The 13,083-nt window shown below is 41.0% G+C and overlaps 1 protein-coding gene across 1 annotated transcript; it reads left to right on the top strand.

Moving 5' to 3' along the window:
• The first annotated feature begins 1,082 nt into the window (after positions 1–1,082).
• On the top strand, positions 1,083–2,447 carry LOC143026948 (uncharacterized). Its single transcript, XM_076187737.1, has one exon. The coding sequence runs from the start codon at positions 1,083–1,085 to the stop codon at positions 2,445–2,447; it is 1,365 nt and encodes a 454-aa protein (XP_076043852.1).
• The last annotated feature ends 10,636 nt before the right edge of the window (positions 2,448–13,083 follow it).

Raw genomic sequence — 13,083 nt, 5'->3', positions numbered from 1 at the left:
CCTAAGCAGTTAACCTAATTACATAACTTATACGAGAGGTGGCAAGTGCGCAGGGATTGAAATTTTAAACCGTTGAAACAAATTCACAAGGTGATGCTTAGTTGAAATGTTAATTTGTACACAAGACCCCAATTTATAATTACATGGTAGAACAATAAATTCACAAGGTTGACATACTCCAGGTTCAACAATTAAACATTCGTGACAACTCTATATTTTGTCATCAATGGGTACCGTGTACAAAGGGAGGGAAATTCCTATGAATAGACAATTCTTTAAACTCGTTAATGGTCCACAACTAATGGCCAAATTGGTGTTACAGACAATAAGAATAATGGCGAGTAAAATAAGAATTCTGGCAATTTCACAGAATAGAGGAAATGACAACTTATAGGAATGAAAGTACAAATATAAAGCCTACTATATCGGCTAGGTCCTTGAACGAAAGTATTTCCATATTATGGTTTGAAAACAGACGTGGAATTTGGGAATGGATGGTGGGTCACAACCCCGAAAGTTGTGACATACGTGAAGATTGAGTCTTTCATGTTAAGTTACATCCAATACAGTCAAAATGAAATCAGAAAGGAACGTGCAGATATTCTGCGGGGCGAAGATAGCCAAAAGACTGGCCAACGTATTATCATCCCTCCTTCGTTTTTCGGCGGCCCGAGATATATGAAACAGCGTCAACAGTACGCACTTGCGTTAGTCACCCACTACGGCTCTCCAGACTTTTTCATAAAGTTTACTATGAACCCAAAGTGGGAAGAATTGAGCAAAACTATGCAACGGGTGGATTCTGTTGATGCTTCAGCCCGGGGAAATAATAGACCCGACTTGGTCAGTAGAATCTTCAAGATGAAAGTCGACGATCTTACGGACGATTTAACCAAGAAGAATATCTTTGGGAGAGTAAAGGCGCACCTTTACAGCATCGAGTGGCAGAAGCGAGGTCTTTCACACGTGCACATTCTTCTGTGGAGAGACGCGTCGATGCAGAATTAGTGGAAAGAATAATTTCAGCCGAAATACCCGACAAGGAAAAGGAACCGAAACTGTACGAGGTCGTTACGAAGTGCATGATTCACGGCCCGTGCAAAGGTTTCGACGAGACCAACGTTTGTTGTCAAGGAAAGTCAGGAAGCGGGGCGGATAAGTGCGGTAAAGGTTTTCCTAAACCGTGCAGAAGCGATCTTCTCTTTGGAAACAACGGCTACCCTCTTTATCGAAGACGAGCCGTAGGGGAAGGTGGACACTTTTTCAAGAAAAGAATAAAAGGAAAGACGATAACAGTAGACAACGCTCATTTCAATGTAGAGTGCTCCAATTCCATCAAGTGCATAGCGTACGTTACCAGATACGTGAACAAGGGCTGCGATCGCATTCTATACTCGAAGATGGCAGAAGGAGATATTGTGGACGAGGTCAAGAATTACCAAGAAGCATGTTACGTCAATGCGAACGAAGCAACTTGGAAGATTTTCAAATTCCCGATCCATAAGAGATTTCCGGCCGTTGTTTCGCTCGATTTACACATTGAAGGCGAGAACGAAGTCTTTTACACGGCAAAACAATCAGAAGATGAGATTAAGAAGAAGATTTCGAACGAAACGCAACTGACGGCCTTTTTCAAGTTATGTGCTCAGAACAAATTTGTTGCAGGACTTTTCTACCACGAGATGCCGAACTATTTTATCTTCGATAAGTTTACGGGAAGGTGGGTAGAACGTCGAAACAACACGTCTTCCCTGGGAAGGATACGGGCGGTTACGAGTAAAACGGTGGAACTCTTCTATATGCGTCTTCTCCTGACACATAGACGCGGCCCTACATCTTTCTCAGACCTTAGAACCGTCGATGGAGAACTTTATTCGACTTATCGAGAAGCCGTAAAGGCAATGGGTCTGCTGAACGGCGAAGATACGTGGAGACAGACGACTTTAGAGATTATCAACCACACCAATGACAGAAAACAGTTGAGAGCGACTTATGCAAGCATGTTGGTGTTTTCTGATCTAGAAGATCAAACAAATATATGGGAGGAAACGAAAGATCTGTTTGCGAGCGATTTTCTACACAATAGTGGACTAGAAGAGTACAGTGATGAGATCTATCTCGATGCTTTAGATGACATACAGGAGAACGTCTGGAACTGCGGAGGCGGTCAGATAAGTCAATACGGTCTACCGCCCTCTCGCAACAGGGAGAAGGTAATTAATGCCATCCGTAGGGAGAAATCGTACAACAAAGCTCGCCTCGCCGAAGAGATTAACGAGAAAAACGTCCTCCTGAACGAGAAGCAGCGATTGTGTTACGACACAGTAATGAACTACATTGACGGTGACAAGAAGGAGTTTAACGGTTTCTTCCTAGACGCTCCCGGCGGTACAGGGAAGTCTTCCGTGCTAAACATGATATTGGACACGGTTCGTTCAACTGGATGAATAGCAAGGCGGTCGCGTCTTCGGGCATTGCTGCAACAGTTCTTCACGGTGGGAAAACCGCGCACAACATGTACAAGATTCCGTTGATGGAGTATAATGAGGTGCGCACATGTGGGATCAAGAAAAATACGGAAATAGTCAAGTTATTGTGCATGACTTCCGTCATAGCCTGGTATGAGGCCGTGATGGCTAACAAAATCACGATCGCTGCGTTGGATATTACGTTGAGAGATATTCTCGATGTAGATCGCTTCATGGGAGGTGTGCCCTTCGTTTGCGCCGGAGACTTCAGACAGATTCTCCCTGTAATAAGAGGAGGCGGAAAGAATGACGAACTGGACTATTGCATCAAGTCCAGTTACTTTTGGAAAGATTTAGTTAAGCTGGAACTCACGGAGAATGTGAGACTCGATGCAAACGACGATGAAAATAGAAGAGTCGCAGAAAAACTTTTGGAAATCGGGGCTGGGGACAGCGGAAAAACCGGTGTGGTGGTTAAGACCCGGGAGGAGTTGGTGGAAAGGGTATACGACAAAAGCTTTTTGTAGGTCTAGGAAAGCACAATCAACCCATCCATCCCTTTCTTGTTTATATATATATATATATATATATATATATATATATATATATATATATATATATATATACACACACACACACACATATATATATATATATATATATATACATATATATATATATATATATATGTGTGTGTGTGTGTGTGTGTGTGTGTGTGTGTGTGTGTGTGTGTGTGTGTGTGTGTGTGTGTGTGTGTGTGTGTGTGTGTGTGTGTGTGTGTGTGTGTGTGTGTGTGTGTGTGTGTTTATATACATATATTGTTACACGTTTGACAAAGGCACACACCTTTCAAATCTCTAATTATATATAAACTTCCTGGATCATATACAAATGATTTGTTGAGCATATGTAATTTTATGTAATTTCCCTTAAAAGAAATTAATTGTATTAGATTCTCATAAAAATATGTCAAAAGATTTACATACAGGATGTGTCGTGTTTGAACCTTCCAAGAGTTGCTCGAGAACTGATAATGACTTTGGCTTAGAAAATTAAGAACTTTATTCATAGTCGTTCAATGTTACTACATGTTTCTAGTATTCTATTTCCTTATTTTTGGGTGTTGTTTATATACTAAAGATTGCTTTCCATTTTTACTGGTTACTATTTTTTTTTACGTCGATGGAAAATGGCTCGAACAACTCCACCTAATAATATTGTTCATTTTCCTTGTAAGCCCATTATCATAAATCTTAGCATATTTTATGTATATAATTTTGATGCAATTAAGTAAGATTATAAAAACCTCTGATCAATTCGAGCTTTCCTCACAGTCACGGAAACGACTATTAGTCAGACTTGATTCAGCTAATGATAGATACGGTCTTCTCTAGATATTTAAAATTGATATCTGAGATTCTGGTCGTTCTCCGCACTGAACAATTCTCACTCCTTATAGATAGTCATCCTGCTATCATATTCCATGTACTCACGCCCATACATAGATAACTCTTGTTATTATAGACGAGTACAATTCAAGACACTGTCTAACGATCGGCTTGATACGGTTTTCTGCTGTAATTATTTAACTACCCAGACTCTGGTCAAACCCTAAAGATTAAAAAGCTCCAATCCATGTATTTTTGTAAAACTGTATAAATTTTCCTCTCTGTAGATGTTGTTCAGCGGACCCAAGCCTAAGGCCCGTACATCTCATTTTTGTACATAGTCTCACCTTCCATTATATTCATCAGAATCTGTCAATTTTTCGTCCTGGATCTAATTAACCTTTTTCTCCTAGTCCTGTAATACACCTTCCCATTGTGCACGAAAGTCTAAACTATTTCGTGTGGGAAGGCGGTCGTGTATAAGAAGTCTATTCCGGGGCATCTAAGTATACCAGGATCCCAGTGAGGATCGAGAAAGGAGAGCAACCCAACCACACGACCGTAACAATATATATATATATATATATATATATATATAGATATATATATATATATATATATATATATATATATATAGTCACTCCACTGGATCTTGAACCTCATGTAGATTCTGGTCCGCCAACAGTAAGCCTCTCCATGTCCTTCGGTCCTGTGCTGCTTCCATCCAGGTTGCTTTATTTCCTCTTCTGTCCGTCTCCGCATCCACACCATCCATCCATCTCATTCGAGGTCTCCCTCTGGGTCTTCTTCCAGGAATTCTACCCATCATAACTCGTTTTGGAATTCTATGGTCCTCCATACGCACCATATGCCCAGCCCATCTCAATTTTGTTCTACTTATAACATCTGTTATTTTCTCTTGTATAGTTATTTTTCTCAGCTCATTATTGTGTCGCTCTCTCCACCTATTCTCATTTTCATCAAAAACTGGTCCAGTAATTCGCCTCAATATTGTATTTCCAAACACCAGTAGTCTTTGTTCCATTTGTTTTGTTAAGATCCATATCACACTGGCATATAAAACTATAGGTCGTAGGATTGTATTGTAGATTCTCAATTTTGTATTTCTTGATTTACTTTTCTTCTTTAATATTGGTACAAGGCTAAAATAACATCTATTCAAGCAAGCATACGACAGTATATACAGACAGAGTATATGGGGCATACTGAAGGAATTTGGAATATCGGACAAGATAATACGTTTAATAAAAGTCTGTCTTACCAACACAAAATCAATGGTAAGGGTTGATGGAAGATATTCGGAATGTTTCGAAATCGAAAATGGCTTGAGGCAAGGGGATCTATGTTATCTTGTTTGCTGTTTAACTTGGTGATGGAGAAAATAACTAGGACAATGATAGATGGAGAGGGTGGATGTAAAATGGACAACATTAAGGTCAATAATCTAACATACGCTGATGATATGGACCTAATTGCCGAGAGTAGAGATGATTTGAAAGATCTAATCACCCCACTAAGAGAAACAGCAGAGAGAGTTGGGCTGCAAATAAATTTCGATAAAACCAAACTAATGTGTATAAGCAGAGGAACGTAGATGTATTTTCCGAAGACAAGAGAATAGAGGAGGTAGAGAGTTTCAGATATCTAGGTGCAACAGTAACAAATAGAAACGAGATGGTAACAGAAATAAATATAAGAGTCGCTTCAGCATATTTATATACATACATACACCAAAAGCTTTTTCACCCTTACACGGGGGGGTAGCCAAAAAGAAAAAGGCATAGAAACCACTCCCACCCATTCCATTTCCTATATATTCCACTCCCCTCCACCATCCTCCCTCCCTCTATCTTGGCACCTCCCGGATGACAAGTCATCCCTGCATCTTGTCCACTGCCCTGGGTCAGAGGCAGTGTCGCAAGACACAGCACATCCACAGCAAGGCCGCTTCATAAAATCGGCGACCCCCCCCCCTCTCCGTCCCCTCATCCAGAAAAGGAGAAGACGGGGAGAAATCCCTTCGGGTTGCGTCAATTTTTTTCTCATACCTACTTCCTCACCCCCCATCTCCCACCCAACCCCCTCATGCATCACAGCATCATCCATACACAACCCTTCTCCATTCACCCCTATCTTCTGTCCTCTCCCGTCCTTCCTCCACAGACATTCCTCTCTTTTGTAAAGTCCCTTTCACCCCATCCATCCATCTCATCCTAGGACGCCCCCTCATATTCACTCCTTCCACCTCTGCCTTCCACACTTCTTTTACTAATCTTTCTTCACTCATTTCTTCAACCCTATCTCCCAGCTCCCTTTCCACCACTGTTCTCCTCCTCACCTCCTCATTTCTCACTCTATCTATCATAGTAACCTCTATCATACTTCTCAGACGTTTCATCTCAAACACATTCAAACTCCTTCTCTCTTCCTCTCTTATAATCCATGTTTCTGCCTCTTACAGTGCTGTTGGCACAATCACTCCCTCATATAACCTCCTCATAGCATCCATTCCCAGATGCCTATTTCTCATTACACTTTTTAGTCCACCAAGGCATTTACTCGCTTCTCACAATCTACATTCTACCTCCATCCCCACTCCTCCCTTTTCCTGCCACATTCGCACCCAAGTATCTAAAACTATCCACTTCCTCCAGTCTTTCACCCTTTATGCTCACTTCCAGCCTGCTGTCACTCTCTCCCCTTGTACATCACATCACCTTACTTTTGCCCACATTTATCTTCACCTTCCTTCTTTCACACACCTTCTCAAACTGTCACTAATTTCCTCAATCCGTCCTCTGATCCTGCTACAAGCGCAGTGTCGTCAGCAAACAACAACTGGCTCACCTCCCACTTTTCTCCATTTTCTTTAATCATCTCCAACCCCTGACCCACTACCCTTGCATTCACCTCTCGCAACACCCCATCCATGTAAAGATTGAACAGCCAGGTTGACATAACACATCCCTGACGAAGTCCCACCTTTACCTCGAACCATTCACTCTCTCTATTTCTATTCCTAGCACAAGCTCTACTACTCTCGTAAAAACTCTTGACTGCTCTTAGCAGCTTTCCTCCTATCCCATACATCTGCAGTACGTCCCACAGTGCCTTGCTGTCTACCCAGTCGTAAGCCTTTTCCAGATCCATAAAAGCCCAAAAAACATCCTTACCTTTTCCTATAGCTTTCTCACATATCTGTCTTACCACAAAAAACTGATCTACACAACCCCTACCTGTCCTAAACCCACACTGTTCCTCACCAATTACTCCCTCTGTTCCTCTTCTAATCCTCTCAATCAAGACCCTCCCGCAAGCCTTCCCAACTACGCTCAACAAGCTGATCCCTCTGAAACTACTACACTCACACTTGTCCCCTCTCCCTTGTAAAGCGTAACTATACAGGCACTCCTCCAGTCCTCCGGCACTCTACCCTCTCTTAAACAACCATTAGATAACCTCACCAGCCAGTCCACCATAACTGTACCTCCTTTTTTCAGACATTCTGCATGGCATCCATCCGATCCAGGTGCCTTACCTGCTCACATCATCTTAATAGCTGCTTTCACTTCATCCTTCCCTATTTATCCTTTATTTTCCTCACCCATCACTCTCATTTTCTTAGCGCTTCCCACTGCAACTACCTTTCCCTCCCTATCCTCTTTCACATTTAGCAACTCCTTAAAATACTCTGCCCACCTTCCTCTCACTGCCTTCTCTTTCATTATCATCTCTCCATCTACACCTTTTACCTTTTCTTCTCTACTTGATTCGCCTCCTCTTCCTCTTTTAATTTCTTCCCAAAACATCTTTTTATTTCTTTCAAAATTATCTGTCATACTCTTACCCCATTTCACATCTGCTCTCCTCTTTGCTTCCTTTATCTTATGCTTAGCTTCCCTTCTCTTTACTTTGTACCTCTCATACGATTCCCTCGTCCTAATTTGCAGCCAATCTATGAAAGCCTGCTTCTTCTCTTCTACACATTTCTTTGCTTCCTGCTCCCACCACTCACTACCCTTCTTTCTATTTCCTCCCGCCCTCCTTGTTCCACACACCATCTTTGCACACTTTGTGACTCCCTCCTTGAACTATCCCTATTCCTCATCCACTCCTAGCTCTACTCTATCCTTTACTCCCTCCCACTCCTCTCTCAGCTTCTTCTTATACTCATTCTCCTTTTTTTTTTTTTTTATCTAAGCAGTTCACTCTAAGGACCTCCCTACCTTCTGCCCTTTTCCTCTTTCTCTACCTATTATCCACACCTCAATTTACCTTCCACCAGAAAATGATCTGATATTCCCCCACTCTCTCCCTTTCGGACATGTACATCCTTAACTCTTCCTATCATACTCCTGGTCACCACTATATAGTCAATTAACGCTCTATCTACCACCCTTCCATCCACCACCCTCTCCCATGTGTACTTATGCTTTACTTTCTTCCTAAACACTGTATTTGCTATCATCAACTCTCTTTCAAGACACATCTCCTCCATCAATTCTCCATTACGATTTTACCTGGAACTCTATACTTCCCAATCGCTCCGTCTATTGGTTCATTTCCTACCCTAGCATTAAGGTCTCCCAATACAACTACATTGACACTTCTTCCTAATCCCTCTATGCACTCATTTATATCTACCCAAAAAGCCTTCCTTTTCTCTACGCTCTTCTCACTACCAGGCCCATACGCACTTACAAAAACTCACATCTCCCTTCCCAGCTTCACCTTCATCCCCATCAACCTTCATGGAACCTGCTTCCACTCCACTACACGCTTAATTATCTCTTCACTTACTAGTATAGCCACCCCTTCTCTCCCTCGTCCACTCTTCACTCCTGAGTACCTCCCAGCTACACTCCCAAACTCACACTCGCCCTCCCCTTTCATTTTAGTTTCACTCAAAGCCAGCACATCTATCTTTCTTCTCATAAACATACTGCCTATCTCTTATCTTTTACTCCCATCTGTAGCACATCCACGCAAATTAAAAGACCCAAACCTTAGGGTACTGGTTGGAAAACTCCCAGACCCTGTTATGCCTTTACTGTTTTAGGAATGTCCCTTTTTGGGGGGCTACAGGTCGCAGGACTCCTAATCCCATCCCCCGTCCCGTTTTTTTTTTTCGCCTTTTAAGATTCAAGTGGGAAGACTTTACTGGTAGCATTCTCTTCCCCCACCACAGGGTAGGCGAAAAAAGGAAATGAATATTCAGAGAAATGGTACAGGAAAGTAACAAGGAGTTGGGGGACAGCATAACGGAGGGACAGACATTTCTCTATGAACAGAGTTTTCCTCTATCACAGACAAAATGACGTGTGGCTCTGGTCCGTAGGGGCACCCCATATAGACGCTAAAGTATCAACTACATGCTACTTTGCCACAATAACATGCAGTCAATACCCCGATTTGGTAGAACAGATGACCTCCTACAGAGAAATCATCTCAGATCTCAATAGAGACAATAAGACTATCTTAAGATTACCTTACCTTACCGCCGTGCCATATCCTCTTGGACTTCGGCAACCATGGAGCGCCACCGTTCACGGTCCTTAGTTACTTGTAAAATATGTGCTGGTTTGAGTTGTTTTCCCGTCGCCCTCATCAGCCCGTCCATATTCTTCTCCCTCTGCTTTCCTATAGCTCTCCTTCCCTCCACCATTCCCGTCATCACCACCTCTTCCAACCCTTCCTTCCTCATTATATGTCCTAAGAATCGCAACTGCCTTTTCTTTATTGTCATCACTTCCCTATCTGTCTCAATTTCTCTCAATACTTTTTCATTTGTTTTCTTCGCTGTCCATGGTACTCTTAATACTCGTCTCCATATCCACATTTCTGCTGCTTCTAAGTTTTCCTGCATTTTTTTGCTGATTGTCCACGCTTCTGAACCATATAATAGTGTTGACCATATAAATGTCTTAACTGTTCTTCTCCTTATATCTGTAGACATTTTCTTGTTTGTTAAAACCCCTTTCATTTTCTGGAACGTGCTTTTAGCTATCGCTATCCTTGATTTTATTTCCTTTTCACATCTACAATCTTCTGTCAATACGCTTCCCAGGTACAAAAATTTGGTTACTTGTTCTATTCTTCTCCCTGCTATTTGTACTTGCACTCTTGGTGGATCTGTTTTACTGGCCACTAGTATTTTAGTTTTCTCCATATTTACATTTAAACCTTTCTCCTCACTAGCTCTTACGGTTACATTCAATAGATGTTGCAGTTTATCTTCTGAGTCAGCCACCAATACCGTGTCATCAGCATATTTGATATGATTTATATTAAATCCTCCAATTTTAATCCCTTCCATTCCCTCTAAAAGAATATCTTAAAGAAAATACAAAAAACAGAACTGGAATCACATTTAACTCTATTTGTTTAAGAGAGAAACTCCTGCCCATTTATACATATTTGTTGCAGTGATGGGGCAGTCAACTGCAACCAAAGACGCAGACAAAATCCAAGCGATGAAGAAAGAAGGGAATTCATGAAAAAGAGAATTTATGAATTAGAAACCGAGATCGATGAGCTCCGATTAGAATACCGCCAGGCATAGCACAAATGGGCAAATATTAATATCAACCCAACTCTAAAAGAGACTATTGATAGAGCATTCCTAGATATGATGGAACAACATCGGAACTCTGTCATCAGATCAAACCAAAAAAGTTAACCAATCTAAACGGAGGCCAAATCAAACACTTACGCCCAATCAAAGGGTACATTAACTTAACAGATAAGACTCTTACTCCAGACCAAGAAGAATTGTTGAATTTAGGTTTGAACTGCCACATTATGTCTAAACCAAAAAAAGCACCAAAAGAGAGTGGAATGTAAAATCCTTCTCGATGACATAAAAAAACTCATCTAAAAGAGGCAAAGTACATGTAAAACTAAATTTCAGACAAAAAATTGTCACTGAAGCATCTAAAACAAAAGGAAATTTCAATAATAAAATAATAGAACATAGACATATCATGGCAGCTAAACAATTAAAAACAGACCCTAACATCACTATAAGAAAAGACGTCAAAGCTGCCTCTTATGTTCTCATGAATACCTCAGCTCAGAATATATAGATAAAATAGATACCATTCTTAAGGATGAAACAAAATTTAAAAAGATAACAAAGGATACCACGGAGACCCTAAAGAAAAAACAAGATAAACTAATATCAATAAATAACGCCGCAACCAACACCATCAAATTTACTAAGTTGACGGGATGGGATATTGTTATGGGAATGTAAAAAAAAAAACTCACAAACCAGGTAACAAGCTCAGACCCATCATATCTCAAATCCCATCCCCAACCTATAACATAGCTAAACAACTGTGCAACATATTGACCCCATACGTCCCTGCTACCTACAGCTTAATCTCCGCAACCGACTTCTTGGACATCCTGAAGGCAAATAGTGCCAATGGTATCATAGCTTCTTTGGACGTAGAAAAGATATTCACACACATTCCAATTGATCGCACTATTAACTACATAATTGACCGTGTTTACCATAACAACAGTACTCCCAACATAGCCATTCTAGAATCTACACTCCGTGGCATGCTAATGTGTTGCATAAAAGAGGTACCCTCTACCTGCCCACGGGGAGAAAAATACAAAAAAGTTAATGGAGTCGCTATGGGTTCTCCGCTTGGAGTCCTATTTGCAAACTTTTTTATGGGCTGCATTGAGGAAGAAGTGTTTAGAAAAATCAAAAAATCTCAAATCTACTGCCGCTACATTGATGACATCTTCATAGAAACTACGTGTAGTGAAGATATTGAAGTACTGAAAATTTACCTCCAAGAACCTCTGGGTTAACTTTTATAGTTGAAAACAGCATAGAAGGATCCTTGCCATTTTTAGATATACTCGTTAAAAGAAAATAAGATCACTTCACGACTAGCGTACACGTAAAACCCACAAACCCTGGACGCTATTTATGTTTATATGGAAAAAGCGAGTGCCCACAAAGATACAAAGACTCTACCATTAGCGCATACATATGTAGAGCACTCACCCATTGCAGCTCCACAGTCGGTGCAGAAGGAAAAACTAGAAACGGTGAATCTATATATTTCGACTGTAAGCTAAAGTCCTCTTCAGTAATACAGAATGGGAGGAGGATACTATAATTATATCGCACTCTCTTACAAAAATAGAGGAGGACTAAAGGACGCCTACCCTTACTCAATTAGTGACCTAGGGGTCATGTGATGTGGGGTTAGGTGAAAGATGCCTATTTAAGATTTTGGTGACCATGATCCCTGATATTATGTCCGAAGACCACTGCCCCTTCGAAATAATCATATTGGGAATATACACAGACATGACAGAATTGAATAGACACCAAGAAAAATGCATTTCTGTTTTTATATTCTGCTTAGTATTATTCAAATTTACCTAATATGTTATATTTACCTAGATTTATGTTTCAGTTTACATATAAGATAAATTAAGCATGCCACGAACCAAAGAAGCAGTAGACCTATCTGAATTTCAGCGAGATCGTATTGTGGGTCAACATGAAGGTGGACTTAGTCAACGCAATATATCTGAAAATCTGTCAATACCCCTTTCTACTGTTAATAGAGTGATCGTACATTTTACCAGAGTGGGCAAGAAGGGCACAAAATCTCATTCAGGTCGTCCCAGGCCCTCAGAAAGAACCTTGCGTCTTGTCAAAAGAAATGTCGAAGAGGATCTACGTTGCAAGGCCTCTGACATAGCAGCACAAGCTTATGTCAGTCCCAGAACAGCTTTTAGGTATCTCCACAAGCTGGGTTACTATGGCAGAGTTGCAAGAAGGAAACCACTCCTTCGTGCAGCCAATATCAAGCTCAGAAAGACTGTTGAGATGGTGGAGAGACCTGTGGCCATTTGAAGCACAATCATTTTCTCTGGTGAGTCACGATTTGCATTATTTTCTGACAGTGGAAGAGTGTGGGCCTGAAGACTCTGTAGTCAAGAGTTTGACCTCAAAAGACAGCAGCCAACAGTAAAATATGGGGGCATTTCAGTAATGGTGTGGGGTGCAATTTGGAGTAATGGTCGATCAGAGCTTGTGCAGTGTCAAGGAAACATTAATTCAGGCAAATATGTTTCTATATTAAAGGAAGGACTCATTCCAATATTCTCCAGTGGTAGAATGAGTAAAAATGTCTTTCTATTTATGGAAGATGGAGTTCCTTGTCACA

The sequence above is a fragment of the Oratosquilla oratoria genome, chromosome 7 (genome assembly GCF_046742065.1).
Source record: "Oratosquilla oratoria isolate Oo_2021 chromosome 7, ASM4674206v1, whole genome shotgun sequence".
Taxonomy (NCBI): Eukaryota; Metazoa; Arthropoda; class Malacostraca; order Stomatopoda; family Squillidae; genus Oratosquilla; species Oratosquilla oratoria.
This window is presented reverse-complemented; position numbering and strand designations above follow the sequence as displayed.

Coding starts and splice junctions, on each gene's coding strand:
- LOC143026948 (XM_076187737.1), top strand. CDS start 1,083: ATGATTCACGGCCCGTGCAAAGGTTTCGACGAGACCAACGTTTGTTGT.